Source organism: Nicotiana tomentosiformis, chromosome 2 (assembly GCF_000390325.3).
Source record: "Nicotiana tomentosiformis chromosome 2, ASM39032v3, whole genome shotgun sequence".
Lineage (NCBI taxonomy): Eukaryota > Viridiplantae > Streptophyta > Magnoliopsida > Solanales > Solanaceae > Nicotiana > Nicotiana tomentosiformis.
The window spans coordinates 19,060,328-19,075,911 of record NC_090813.1 but is presented as its reverse complement, the minus strand read 5'-3'; the positions used below and the strand labels follow the sequence as shown (position 1 = coordinate 19,075,911).

The window sequence follows — 15,584 nt, the reverse complement described above, 5'->3', positions numbered from 1 at the left end:
TTGTTCCATTTTCTGACTTCTTGCTTGTCGTTCTCTTTGTGAGGTTCATTGATGGTCAACCTTTCATTTCCAGCAGAGGCCATGCTCAATTCCATGTCATAGGCACGAGTTGCAAGTTCTTCAAATGTGCTAGGCTTGATATCTTGCAAGATGTAGCACAATCCCCAATGCATGCCTTGGATACACATCTCTATGCCAGAAGCTTCACTAAGCTTGTCTTTACAGTTGAGGCTTGCGTTCCTCCAACGATTGATAAACTCGATAACTGGTTCACCCTTCCGTTGACGAGTATTTGTGAGTTCCACCATGCTCACAGTGCTCCTTGTGCTATAAAATCTATTGAGGAACTCTTGCTCTAGTTGATACCATCTATCAATAGATCCCGTCTCGAGGTCTGTATACCAATCAAAAGCATTTCCTTTTAGCGAGCGAACAAACTGTTTGACAAGGTAATCTCCATAAGTCCCAGCATTGTTGCATGTCTCAACGAAGTGCGCCACATGTTGCTTTGGTTTGCCTTTACCATCAAACTGTTGAAACTTTGGGGTTGATAGCTAGCAGGCATCTTCAACATATCGATCCTTGCAGTGTACAACTTTGCATAATTAACGGAGGACTTGGCAGCAACTTCATATTTATTCTTAGTAGTTCCTTCAATGAACTCCTTCAGTTGATCGATGGGAATCATACCTTCAGATAAGACAGGGATAGCCTTAGCGGATGCTACTCGTATCGGGGGAGAATCAATCTCTGGAACTTCTGGGAGCTTTTCCGGGTATATGGGTGGATTCTTCTTCCATCAAGATTCCCACCCTGTCTGTTAGCTTGTCAATTCTAGCATCTTGATTTTGCATGCACTTGGTCAATCCAGCGATTGCTTCCGTCAAGTTCGCCAACTAGTTTTCCACAGATAATGTGTTTGTCACTGTGGCTTGTATGATTGTTGTAGATGATGAGGAGTAACATGGATTATCACACAGATTGATTCTCGAATGGCTCACGCTACGTGGTGTAAGTGGGGAAGATTCATCACTTGAAGCATCATCATCTTCCTTCACAGCCGAGTTCTTGGATCCGGAGAGGTCAAGCATAGCAAGAGTTTTCTTCATCTTTTCAGCAACATCGCTTCTTCCTTCGGGTACGTTTGTGGAAGATCTTGCTCCTTTTTAGGATGAAGATCCGAAAATAGGGGTTGATACGGACAACACTTGGGGTGCTTGTTGTCCTAACGAGCTTGCTTTGCTCCTCGTAACTGGTCCAAAGCTTCCAAAGGTAACATCGAGGATGTTTTCCACATCAGCATAAAACCTGGAATTAACAGTCTTGGTGGAAGTTGAACTGGAGTTGATTTTCTTGGAAGCCATTTCAATGTTCTTGAACTTTAATGATTGAAAAGTTGAGATGAGAGGTAGAGATTGTCCCACTGGGCATGCCAGAATTTGTAGACAATAAATTTGCATCAGGAAAATAATCGAGACCGAAAATATTGCAACAATCGTAGTATTTGATTTCAAATATTTGAGTGTACAATCTCTATGAATCCTCTGATTCTTCTTTCCAATAGTAAATAAATTCAAGGGCCTTTGAGCTTGATCTTGAATCTATATTTATTTCCGCGAATGGTGATATTGAATTCAACTAGCAAAAACTTTGATTTGAACTCGTACTCCTTGAATCTTGACTTGTTCTTCGTTCTTGAGCTTGAACTTGATTTCTTGAGCTTGAAGTTCTTCGTTCTTGAGCTTGAACTTGATTTCTTGAACTTGAACTTGATTGCTTGAAGCTTGAAACTTGTAGAGAAATTTACGGCGTTTGATCCACGAGCTCTCTCTTGCTTCTTGATATAACTTCCGATCTCTTTTCTAGGTTATGAAGACCCCTATTTATAGTTGTGGGAGGAAAGAGTTATGATAAGAGCAAACTCTTTCTGACCAATCAGACTCAAGTGTGACAAGGCCGCATTTGATTGGCCAGAATATGTCACTTGCACATGTGGCGCATTTTCATTGGCCTTTTAATTTGGCTTGGCATGCTTTGTCATTTTGACACATGGAACGATCCTATTGGCTCTTCCGTTTCACTTGGCGTGCCACGTCATTTCACGTGTGGCACCAAACTAGGCCTCTAGAAAGATGATATCTTGGGCCTAATGAAATATGCTCATCATTTTAGCCCAATGGACTAAGATTTACTCATTTAGTCCATATGTATTGGACTTATATAATTAATTCAATTATATATTAGCCCATAATATTTATTTAGACCAATATATCTTGAATTTAAAATATAGTCCAAATTATTTTATTGAATTTAAATTCAATAAAATTTGTATGCCTACACATGCTTTCAAAATAAGCGAGATAAACATGTTATAAACTCCATATTTACCATCTCTACTCAAGAATATGTGTATTATATGGTAAAACACTTGGTTTTCTGTTGCTCATTTGCTGATAATTTGGACACTTGGCCAAAAAGTTTGCGGCGTTCTTTTTTATGTCGTTCTACCAAAAATCTCTTTAAGAACATGATACATCTTTGTGGAACCTGAGTAAATAGAATACCTGAAATTCTGGGCTTCAAACATAATCCACTCTTTGACCCCGTCTATATCTGGAACGCATAGTCTGCCTTGGTACCTCAAAGTACCATCATCTCCCCCTTGTTCAAAAGCCATCATCTTATGCTTGTGAATCCCCTCTTTAAGTTGTAACCAGTAGGGATCATCAATCTATTTCTCTTTCACTTCGGCTACTAAGGAGGAACAAGTCATGTTTTGGAAAATAACTCCACCATCTTTGGAATCCGATAGTCGAACTCCTAGCTTGGCTAAACGGTGAACTTTTTTCACCATAGTTCTCTTATTTGCCTCAATCATGAGCTATACTTCCCATACTTGATTATCTTTAAGGTACTTCCTGAAAATACTTATAACATTTTTGTGAGCTAAGTCTTGACCCGTACTCCGAAGATTAGAGTCTCGTGCAATGGCACTACCCTCATGATACCTAACAGGCATGATTTCATAATTTTCATATCCCATGCTAACTATGAGGGTTTCAAATCTCCAACCAGACTTACTGACGATTTTCACATCTCTACCTTAGAACAAAGGTTAAGGTCTTGTACTTGCGGATCCTTCTCTTTTGTTGGGATCCGAAAAACTTTTCTTATCTTCTGCAATTTTTTGCACTTTATGTCAATGAAGACTCATCTTCTGACTGACTTATGAGGAAGCTTCCTTACTAGGAAAAAGAAGACTACTTACATAAACAGAAAACTAATGCATTCACAACTATCATATACAATCTTAATGATTTAACTCTGCTCACTCTGTCAATCTTGGGGAAACCTCCTTTCGATAACTCTTAAAGGGTATTCTTCTGTAGCTTGCTCTCTTACTATTGAGTTGATTTTTTTTGTCTTCCACTGTCACTGAACTTCGGGTGTAACTTAAGCTCTTTGGGTTCTAACATGCGTTCAGTATTTCAAATTGTCATCCACTCATTAGAGTTAAACTGGCTAAGTGAATCAAATCTTACCTCTACTAGCTCTGCTGAAATTGTTAATTCACTGTATCTACTCAAAATTTACTTACTATTCTTTTACTAACCACCTGCTAGCATCATGCTTTCTTGTTCTGCTTTGAATAACTAAAGTGAAGTATAAGGTTATTTCTAAATTCCCTCACTATCTGACCTTATTTTACTGTCGCATACTATCATTCTTTTTTAACTATGTACATGGATCACACTTAGAGAAAGTTTATCTATCTTAAACGAAATTGGAATATCTTCATACTTAGGAGAAGTTCATCTGTCTTAAACAAAATTAGAATATCTAACCCCAAACTTTTTATATACTTCAAAATTATATCAGACTATAAACATCTGAGGTAAACACATAGTCACATAACCTAAGGGGGAACTGTCATATCATTTATCTCACAATAATAGTTGCTTCTCATAGTAATTCACCAACGTGGTACTATCTAAATCTGATTTGAATAAATATGAACAACTTAAAATCATTTCCCGAAATTCAATATCGACTGCTCTTGGTTCTCATTTCATACATCATATCTTCTTAGTCATATGCATGAGTCGTACGAAAAACGCATCCTTGGTAATATCAAATGTTTCTGACTGCAAGATATTTTTTCCTTAGGCTCTTTTCTGTCCAAAACTATAGTGATCAATTCCATGCCCCCTGAGGTTAAATTCTTAGCATGTTACACTATGGGGTCTGATATCTAAACTATCATCACTCAACCTGTCGCTCCATTTTCAAGAATTAAAATAAAATTATTCTATGAGGTAAAACACATACGGATACACTACCATACACAAACTTCTCCTCTAGAGTATACAATCATCTGATAAATCACTTCATGCACCATCCAGCAAATCATGGGTCTTAATCCAGACCTAAAACATACAAATATTTTGCCACAATCACTGTTACTTGCATTTTCTTTTAGCACCCATAGGCATCACTGTATCACTAGAATTTGGATACACTAAAAATTGGAGATCTAGTAACAAAATAACTGATAACTGGCATACTAAATAACCATAAACCTGCTAATTAAAAGACTGTATAACTGGTAACTGAGGTAAACTAATAACCATAGAACATGATAACTGCTTTTGTACTTTCTGATAAGATTATGCTCTAATCTATACTACTATCCATTGCATCCCACTTGTAACATCCTCTCAAGTCTCATTTGTTACCAACTTGTACTCCATAATTATACCCTAATGGGCAATTATCCTCTCTAGGAACTTGAGTTTTTCTTACCCGTTGCTTAGGCGTTCGATACGTCTAGAATTCGATAGGAAGAGAAGGTCGCTTATTGCTCTAAGCTTCATGGAACAATCTAGAGTAGAAAAGAAAAATGAGACAATCGTGAATGTCGTGGTAGTTAACCATTTATATGCATGGCTGGCGCACACATATAAAGGAAACTCCACTAGACACAACTTCATAGACTCCCTAGGACACTTGGACCTAGTGCTCTCATACCAAGCTTTATCATACCCCGAACTTGGGTTTGGACGTAACATGGAACCCGGTGCCTGACTACATGCGACCGAGCGAACCAACTGGCTGGTTGAATCAACATGTGATATCATAACATACTGAATGCAGAAGATAAACTAACACATGCTGATATATTGAAAGTCTTGATGATATATATCAAAGTGCGGAAATACTAATATAATTCTGAAACATATTTATAGCCAACATAGCTTAAAATAAAAAGCATGTGACTTTGTCAAATTGTTACTCTAGTCTATGTAGCCTCTAATGAAGTACTGAAAACACTGACTGTCTGAAAATACTGAAGACTGTAAGGTAATGATAATGCCCCGAAAGAACTAGGGATCGCCAAATAGCTAGTACGAGAATCCTAGTGCTCTAAATCGTCAACCTGTAAATCATTACCTGCATCGTGAGATGCATGCCCCGGGCAAAAAGGGATGTCAGTACATTTGAATTGCACTGGTATGTAAAGCAACTAAAAGAAAGAACTGTAAATGATGAAACTGAAATTGAGCTGATAATAGAGAACAGATAACTAACTCAAATGATAATTGCTGAAACTGAAACTACACTGATAACTGATAACGGAAATGATAATTGATAACTCATAATTGAACAAAGGAAGTAAGGATATGAATACTGCCTCTTCTGAATGATGAACAACATGTTTATCTAAATAAATAAATTGCGGCCTCAGGCCTAATATATATATATATATATATATATATATATATGTGTGTGTGTGTGTGTGTGTGTGTGTGTGTGTGCACAAACTGCGACCTCGGGCCCAAGTATACGTAGACATAACTGTGGCCTCAGGCCCAAACATGCATAAAGCATAAACTGCGGCCTCAGGTCCAAACATGCATAAAGCATAAATGGCGGCCTCAGGCCCAATTACAGGTGTTCAACATTCAGGGATTTAAATTCTGGAGCTGAAATCATACTGTAATATGTGATGTTGAAATACTTAATCATATTGAGTTACATGATACTGGAATACTGAATAGGACTAGACCGAGACATGTATTCTTGAACTGATTATGAAAACTTAAACTTCAATTATTTATGACATGCTGAGTAATCTAGACTAAGACTCATGGGCATCAAACCCAAGTCTATATTGATTACACACTAAGCTCACAACGTTCAAAATGAAAGTCATGAACGGGTTACGAAGCTAGAGAATAGAAGTTCTACAACTATTCAAGGAACTAGGCTTAACTATATTTCTGAGGCAATTAGTAACGTCATAAAAAAAACGTAGTGTAGGGAGAATCATTGACATTCCCAAACATAGAGAGTTAGCCTCACATACCTTAACTTCCTGCTCTTGAGCATAATACAACATTCGCCAACCCTTTCAACTTTAATCTATATCAATACAAGTCAAAAGGATTCCATATTAGCAATAATACTCATGTTTTGGTCACTTAGGCATTTTATCAAACACTTGGTGGGTATAAAGCTTCATAGTCCTCATTAATGGTGTTTTTACACCAAACAACTCATTCTCTTGCTCCTAGATAAATTCTAAAACCTCAAATTGTTAGAATCAATATCATTTTTCATCACCCATAAGATAAACAACACCCTTAATCAATAATCAACAACCAACAACCCAAATCCATAACCGTTCATGCTTTTCTATCAAACCCATCAACTCATATCTTATGAACTTAGAGTCTATAATTATTAATCCAATGTTATAATCAATTAGAGGGTGAAGACATTACCTTTTTGAAGTTCAATCCTCTTGAATTCGAGTTCTAGGGTTTCTTTTCTCAACCATGATGTCCCAATCGAATATCTAATGATTTGGAGGGTTTACCCATGTTAATAAGGTGTTGGAAAATTGGAATTAACTTAGAATCACCATTAGAACTTACCTTGGATAATGGAAAGGGACCTTTAAGGAGATAGGTTCATGAGAGCTTCCCTTTCTAGAGCATGTTTTTGTATTTTTGGGTGTGGGGGACGAAGTAAGGCTTTAAAAATGACCCCCCCCCCCCTCCCGGAAAGGCAATAACACTGCCACAAGTGCGCGGTCGCGCACGGGACCATCCGAGCGCGCATATTGCGCTGTAAAACGCACATAACCTTTTGCACCGAGATCCGTTCGGGCTCCATAATATATAGTTGGAAAGTTATTTCAAAGGACTATAACTTTTGTGTTTTGAGTTTTTTCATATTCCTTACACATTTTCACTACATCATACTGCAAGATAGACCTTTTGTAAACTTAGTCGATTATGTCGAATCTTATACATCTCACTCTCCGTCTTGATTCCAAAACAACTATTTTCACCCATACTCAATCCACTATGACTTCATATGTCTAAAATATCAAATTAATACCTATTTAACATATTCACACTTAGTCTGAATGTTCGGGGTGTTACAAATAAGATGATTTATAGTCACAAATATCCATGCATTACTATTTTAGATCACATGTTTCAAAATTATTCTAGTTTTTTTTTAAAATTCGTGCTTAGTATAGGTTTATTCTTTTTTAACCGGATGAACTAGTAAATTTTTCATAATTAAGTAATAAAATTTATACGCATAATACATAGTATCTCGTATAATCGTGTTGATTAATTTTCACAAATATTAAGTGCGGTTAAAATATTTCGAATACTTAACGACCAATCAACGGATGAAAGATATTTTTTCAGTTTTCTCCTCGTCAACCGTATAGATGAAGTGAAGTTTACTTTTCTATAAGCCAAATTATTAAACTAAGAAATGGATAGATTCAGTTGATTATCTGACGCAAATTGGGTCCCACTCTGATGAGAAACATTGTTTGCGCCGACTTTTATGTCTTTCCATTCGGCAAAGCTCTTTTCTCTAATTCCACATCCTCTCATCAAGAATCTAACACTAGGATTTTTTAATAAAGTAATAAACATATTTTTTGTTTTATAATATTGTTTAGTTTAAACATACTGCAGTTCAATTTTGGGAGGAAAACAAAGTATAGTACAATATGAAAAGAGAAAATAGAAGAATGCCTGCTAATTTATCTCAAAAGTAGAAAAAAAAGTTGTGATGACACAAGTAAATGTCTAATGCAGCCTGAGTGGGAGTGACAAGTCTGAATCATCAATATTTCTTAAGATCTTCGGTTCTCTTTGAATTCAATTCTTCCTGAAAATAGATAAGTTTATTATTATCAACACTAGCAATTTAAACTTCTTTAATTTCTCTAAAGAAGAAGAAAAAACCAATCAATGTAGCCGTAGTGGGAGTAACAAGCTGAATTGTCAAGATATCTAGTGTGGCCCTATTCCTAAATTCAGCCGTCACTTTCCACTAGAACAGCTCTTATCCCATATAGCAGCTGACGCACATGGTAGGATCACATTCAGTCATTTTAGGGCTGTCAAATTTGGCCCAAACCTATTTGACGCACTCAACCCGCTCAACGCCCAATATTTCACGGGTTGGGCGAATGCTATATCTGATGATGGGTCATTATGGGTGTTGCCCAAACTAACCCGTGTAATAAATGGGTCAACTTGGGCTGAGTCGATAATCCCAAATTAACCCATGAAATTTAAAAATCAACCCAACAGGTCATTATCATTGCAGTTGTTCTGTGCAGAACCCAAAGTTGGCATGTACCTGAGGGGAGTTGAAAATAAGCATAGATCCGGAGATTCCTGAATAGGAAAATCTTTCGAACTGATGCTGAATCCATGGGCAGGCAAGAGACAACCTGGCGAACAGAAATATCTTAGTAGCCAGAGGAAAAGAAAACAAAAGTGATTCCCGTAATAGCGACGAGCGAAATGGGAGCAGCCTAAAACGTGAAAAACGGGGTTGTGGGAGAGCAATACAAGCGTTGTGCTGATAGGCGAAGCAGCCCGAATGCTACACCCTAGATAGCGAAAGTCCTTTTACCCATTAACATCTTAGAAGATTTCACAAAACCTTTATCACTTAATTTTTGACTTTTCGGGAATATCTTAGTTGATGAATTAGTAGTTGTTGTTCTTGTTTCTTTAGTACCTTTAGTAGTTCCTATACCTGTCATGCTCCTTGGATTATTTACAAGTGGTATTCAAGCTCTTATTTTTGTAAAAATTACACGGGCGCCCTATTTGGTCGCCCCCATTTAACTTATACCCATATTTTTAAAATTATTTAATCTATACCCTAATTTTAACAACTTCAGACGTCTCCTCTTCTTCCTCTTGTCTATGCGCTCATTTCTTCCTCCTGACCTATGCACTCCTTTCTTTCTCCTCTTCTTGTCTATCAAATTAACTTTTTAACCACTACTTTAATATATTCACTAACAAAATGTGAAGTCAAATTAACAACCTAACCTACATTTGATCAAATATTGTCATAAAATATCAAAACAAAATATTGTTATTGTTCTCTATTTGAATTCAGCAACCCTGTCAACAGAAGATAAAACGTGGGCTTCTGCAAATTTTACAATCCTTTATTTTGCAAGCTCGAAATACAAATCCAAATGCATCGAGAGCGCAACAGATACTCTCTAGTTCATCTTGTTATGTGTTTATCTCATACTGAATATACAAAAGTTCCAAATCCAGTATGAAGAAGATGAAGAATTCCCCATGAGGTAAACTGGTAAAGCCCGATGTGATGCCAAACTAGCTCTTAGTTATACTGAAAAGTTAATTTGTCCGAAAGTTTGTACTACAAATTGAAGAACTTTAGACTAATTTGTGTGAAATTTGCACTATGAAGTGAGGGGAAACTGAAGTTTGCCCTTGCACTATGAACTGAAGTTCCTGAAGTTTGCACTACAAATTGAAGAATTTCAAACTAATTTGTCTGAAATTTACACTATGAAGTGAGGAGAAACTAAAGTTTGCCCTTGCACTATGAACTGAAGTTCCTGAAGTTTGCACTACAAATTGAAGAATTTCAAACTAATTTGTCTGGAGTTTGCAATATGAAGTGAGGGAAACTGAAGTTTTCCCTTGCGCTATGAACTGAATTTACGTGATTGCCTTTGCAAGTGAGGCCAAACTTCAGGCAAGTTTTGCTTTGATAAGGCTACACTTCAGGCAAAAAATTCGGAAGTTCAAACTTTAGACATAAATTTTTGCTACTTCAGGCCTGTATGCCTGAAGTTATCCGAAAAGTGGGTACGCTTGCAATTTTTTTTGCAAAGTGGGTATAGGTTAAAATGTGACCCAAAAACTGGGTATATATGCAAATCCCCCTAATTTTTGCAACTTTAGCCGCGGCTTATGGGTCAAGGACTCAACGTGGCAATCTTTATCCTTCTATACTTTTTTTTTATTTAGAAAAGAAAGTATTTTTCTTTCTAATGCTTTATCATTTGTTTTGCACGGAACGAAGCGATTTGATGAGGACATTACAGAACTATGCTTTAGGGAATTTTCAGTTTTTCTTTAAGGAATTAAACAAATTTATATTTGAGAAAAGATTAAATAAATACTACAAATTGAAGTTTTTTGTAACTTCCTATATTGTTTTTGTTATTAAATGTATGCCTTTTATTTTATTCACTAGTATATCTACCACTTTAATTAGTTTTCTAAGTATATGATCTATGTTTACTAGAAGTTTAACAATGACTGATATCATTAGGCAAATTGACCATATTGACCCATCTAGAAGAATGATAAATTAACGTAATTATTTAATAAAAAGGTGCTTTACTTTTTTTGTGCTATATTTATTAACTTATAAGAAAACTGTGAGTATAATTTATGAACTCATTTTAAATGCTAATAGTATTTATTCTAAAACAAAATGCACTTCCTAAATGCCGACTAAGCAAAAGAATTCTAGTTTTATAGTTGTGCACCTATATACTCTATATAAAATATATTATACTCACAATATTCAATAGATGAAGATATCTATAAAATGTTTTGAAAATTTTAATCAATTAACAAGCTATTTTGACTTTCTAAATAATGATTTCTGAGATTGGTTCTTAACTTCCTAAATAATTATCTATTTCAGAAAATGAGATAAATGATGTACTTTCATTTTTATAGTTTTATCTCAAAAGAACGATGTAGGAAATATATCCATGTGTCTCATAATTCTTGATCACATTTCGTCTAAACTATATGCGAATCAAAAATGTAAAGCAGATACCAAATCATGCATAAAAAATGAAGTAGGCGGGTGAAATTGGGCGGGTTGGGCATTGACACATTGTTTAGTCAATCTTGACCCAATCAATTTTAACCCAAGTAAGTTTTGGACTGGATTAGACAATGACTCATTTATTGGTTCAGTCCAAATTTAGCCCAAACAGTCCATTTGTCACCCCTATGTCACTTTAACATCATATTTTAATACCAAAAAAATCAACTACTTATTTCCAGCTGCTTCAATACTTTTAGTCTCTATTCAAGGAAAACGGATCGGAATTAGTCCATATTGTTGATGCTAGAATTGATTGACTAATTATTATGATATATTGTTCTGCCTGTACACGTAATATGGATAGTTTTTTTTTTTCTCTAAAAAAACACTTCCAGAAGTAGAGCAGGAGAGAGAACTTATTAGCTACCGCAAAACCTAATATTTTCTTGATTGTGTATCAACTAGTCCGTAATCCAAAGGATAAGGAGTCCTATTTTTCATTTTACTCTAAAGAACAAATAGCTTACATGAGAGAGCCAGGGAATTAGAAATCAGGACCTATCCATATATAACTGTTCAAATACGCATTGAAATACTGATTCCAGCCAAATTGTTGAAATATGGCATTACTATTGCTATTGTAGTCCCTTTTTCACATTACTAGTTAATATAAGTGTCCAAAAATTAAAATAAGCTCCCAACAAGATGGCAAATTAAGGAGGGTGTGGACCTGCGCTCGTTAATGATATGGATTAGGGAGACTTAGATTATGTTTTGCACTCATGTATTATTATGCGAGTTAAAATAAAAAAGAATTAACCTAAATAATCGCTTAAACAAAAAATAATTGGCGAATGTATAATATATGTATAGTTCATGCATACTCAATATATAATCTAGGGGTGTACAAAAAAAACTGACAAACCGCATCAAACTAATAATCTGAGTCAAACCGAAAAAAGAAACCCGACTATGGTTCGGTTTGTGATTTGGTTTTGTGTTGGGAAAAAAAATCCGACCATAATTGGTTTGGTTTGGTTATAACTAAAAAAAATCAAAGCGAAACCAAACAAACCCGACATTACATGTATAGAAGTTTTTAATATATTTAGTACATAAAAATATTGATTGTAGCGTAGTTGATAAATATTTCTTAAACTTTTTCATAGTTTTATCTTTTAACAGATTATTTCAGGATTGAACTTACTGTAATTTTTGAATGCTCCATTAAGTTTTATAGTCCATAAATGTTACTAACTCAAATAAATCCCAAACCAAAATCAAATCTATATTAATACTAACAAAAGACATTCAATTTAATTGCACTAGGAATAACAATAGTGTTAGATATCTATTTTTTAATTTTTTTCATGATTTAGATAGTGTATAACTTATTTTCGTTAGTATTTACTCATGTAAATAACAGTACTTATTAGTCGTACTTATCTTAACAACTTAATAAGTCTAGATTATGTTCATTTTTATTATAGCTTATTAATAATATTTATTTTATTCAATTTTATTATCTTTATTGTTCAATATTTTAGAACAATGCCATGACTCATCTCATATTTTATGTTATTTTCTTGAAAAATACCTTATATAGTTTTGTCTTACTAGAATTGAAGAAATATATAGAGTACAAATTTTTTTTATGCTATGAAGACTTTATGAAGAAAAAAAAAAATACCAGAAAATCCGAAAAATTCGAGAAAACCGGAGATTAAAATACCCTACTTTTATTGGTTTGGTTTGGTCTTTAGATTTAATAACCCGACACAATTGATTTAGTTTGGTAATTAAAAAATTCGAACTAACCCGACCTATATGCACCCCTAATTATAATCTATATATTCCGGCTAAGAAAAGTATACAGTAAATCTGACCGGTTATTTGTGTAATATTGATGCAACTCAATTAACGAAAGGAAAATGCAATAGAATGAAAATAGCTGAACAATTGAAACACGGAACCAACACATGAATTACATAAATACCCCTTCAACCCCCCCCCCCCCACAACCCCACCCCAACAGCATCACACAATACAACCAAGTTCATCCCAAATCAAGGGCAATTGTGAATCAAATCAAACAGAGAATAACAAAACCCCTTAGAACAAAATCACACAGAGAAAATTCACCATTTACATTTTTGTTTATTGGGGCAAAGGTTCATGGGTCTGGTTAATGAAGAAGAACTCATAAACAAGCCCAGCAAGCCCACCACCAATCAAAGGCCCAGCCCAGTAAACCCAGTGGTTGGCCCAGCTCCAGCTCACAACTGCTGGGCCGAAAGAAACTGCTGGGTTCATTGACGCTCCATCAAAGGCCCCACCAGCCAAAATATTGGCTCCAACAATGAAACCAATTGCAATTGGTGCAATTGTTCCCAAACTACCCTTATTTGGATCCACTGCGGTAGCGTACACGGTGTAGACTAGGCCAAATGTCATTACTATTTCAAGTACCAATGCGTTTCCTACACCCACTCCATCAGACAAGCCGAATGCACCTATCTCCTGCATTATTTATTCCAAGTCAAATAATGTAATGTTAGTTTGTACTCTATTAATCTTTTATTTGAATTTGAACATTAATTTCTTTATTTTTTTTGTAATAAAATTTAAGTTTTTAGAAGTTACTCCCTCCGATCCACAATATGTGACTCTTTGATCTTTGATACATTTCCTAAGCAAATACTAACTCCTAAAAAAAAAAAAAAAAATTGACTAAATTACCCTTAATTAAAACTTGCATATTATTAACTTGACACCTTCGATTATATAAATAAGGACAATTTTTTGAAAAATAAGGTTAATGTTTTCATAATAATGTAAAAGGATGCTTATTTTGACGCTAAAATAAAGAGGCAAAAAAGTTACTTATTATGGACAGGAGGAAGTACTCATTATTCATTTTATACCGTGATATTTGATTGGAAACAAAATTTGAGAAGACGACGGGTAAGAACTTATCACTCGGAATATTTATATCAAATCAATAAATGACACATGTCTTCACAAATATGATTATGTTGATATATTAGCCAATTATATATACGATAGACCAAAAGATTAAACTAGAGATGTTAACATTATTGAGTTTTTGGATATAAGGAGAGAGCAAACGAAACAGTGGGAGTATATAGAACTTATCAAAAACTATAATCTGTATAGTTAAAAATTTTAAAATTAATTAAATTTTCTATGATTGAAGAAAAAACTTTTTCCAAATAGCAATAGTGTGTGTTTCTTTTTAAGATAAAAATATTGTACATTTCTTTGGGACAAACAAATTAAAATAACATATTAAACTCTATTAATCAAAGAAAAACTAGTTATGTAGAAAGAAAGAAAGAAAAACAAGAGAGAAATAAATAACTTACCAAGCCACCAGTGGTGAACTTGAGAAGCAAGCAAGCAACAACAGAGCCAAGCAACTGAGCAATCCAGTAAAGAATTCCACGTAAAAGTGTAATATTACCACCAACAAACGCACCAAAGGTGACAGCAGGGTTAACATGTCCACCGGAAATGTTAGCGCCAACGGAAACCGCCACGAACAACCCAAAAGCATGAGCAATAGCAGCAGCAATAAGACCAGCAGGTGTGTTAGCACCACCACCAGTCAACTTGCTAAATGCTACACCTGAACCTGAACCTGCAAATACGAAAATTAAGGTGGAAATAAACTCCGCCAACGCCGCCTTTAAGGCGTCGGGGTGAGTGGCTTCCTCCGGCCTTCCAATTGCTATCCGGCTGATCGGCATCGTCGGAAAATCAAGAATGAATGTTGATCAAAGAAATGGAAGAGAGTTTAGGAGTTTTAGTGGGTACGTATATGGTGATCCTTAATTAAATGCTAGTATACTGATCTCCACGTCTCATGCTAGACTACTTATATAGTTGATGCCAAGAGTAGGTATGCTCTTTTAAAAATCTCTGGTCTTGGGTATGAAATTAAATTTACTTTTATTAGGGAGCACTTATCTCTTAATGTGAAATTTTCAAATACGAATTTAGTCGCTCTCCCATGCGAGTATTGGACAAATGATGTGAAACAAAAAAAAGGATATGCTCGGGTTTTAGGAAAGACAAAATTATTTGAGTGTGCACCAAAATAATGGATACGCATTTGCACATAAATTGTTTTCGCTTAATCATGATTAAGTTTTATACGCCTCACCTTATTTTATTACTCCCTCTGGCAGAGCTCGGATTTTGAGAGTCAAATTTTTTAATTTTGACTGTAAATTTAGACATAGAATCTTTAAGTTTTTTGAAACAAAATTTTTATAATTGAAAATTACATAAAAAAAATACTACAAGTCACAATAATTAATAATTCAAAATATCTAAAAAAACACGAAAAAAATACCATAAAAAAAATTGTTTTGCTCTCAAAATCCGTACTC

General features: G+C 34.9%; 1 protein-coding gene across 1 annotated transcript; it reads right to left on the bottom strand.

The window, feature by feature from the left end:
• Positions 1 to 13,086: 13,086 nt before the first annotated feature.
• LOC104110208 (aquaporin TIP1-1) lies at positions 13,087 to 15,055 on the bottom strand. The gene is made up of 2 exons (XM_018775622.3): positions 14,556 to 15,055; positions 13,087 to 13,689 (listed from the first exon to the last, which is right to left on the bottom strand). Exons 1-2 carry the CDS (start codon positions 14,937 to 14,939, stop codon positions 13,327 to 13,329), a joined length of 747 nt encoding a protein of 248 aa, XP_018631138.1. The 5' UTR covers positions 14,940 to 15,055; the 3' UTR covers positions 13,087 to 13,326.
• Positions 15,056 to 15,584: the final 529 nt, after the last annotated feature.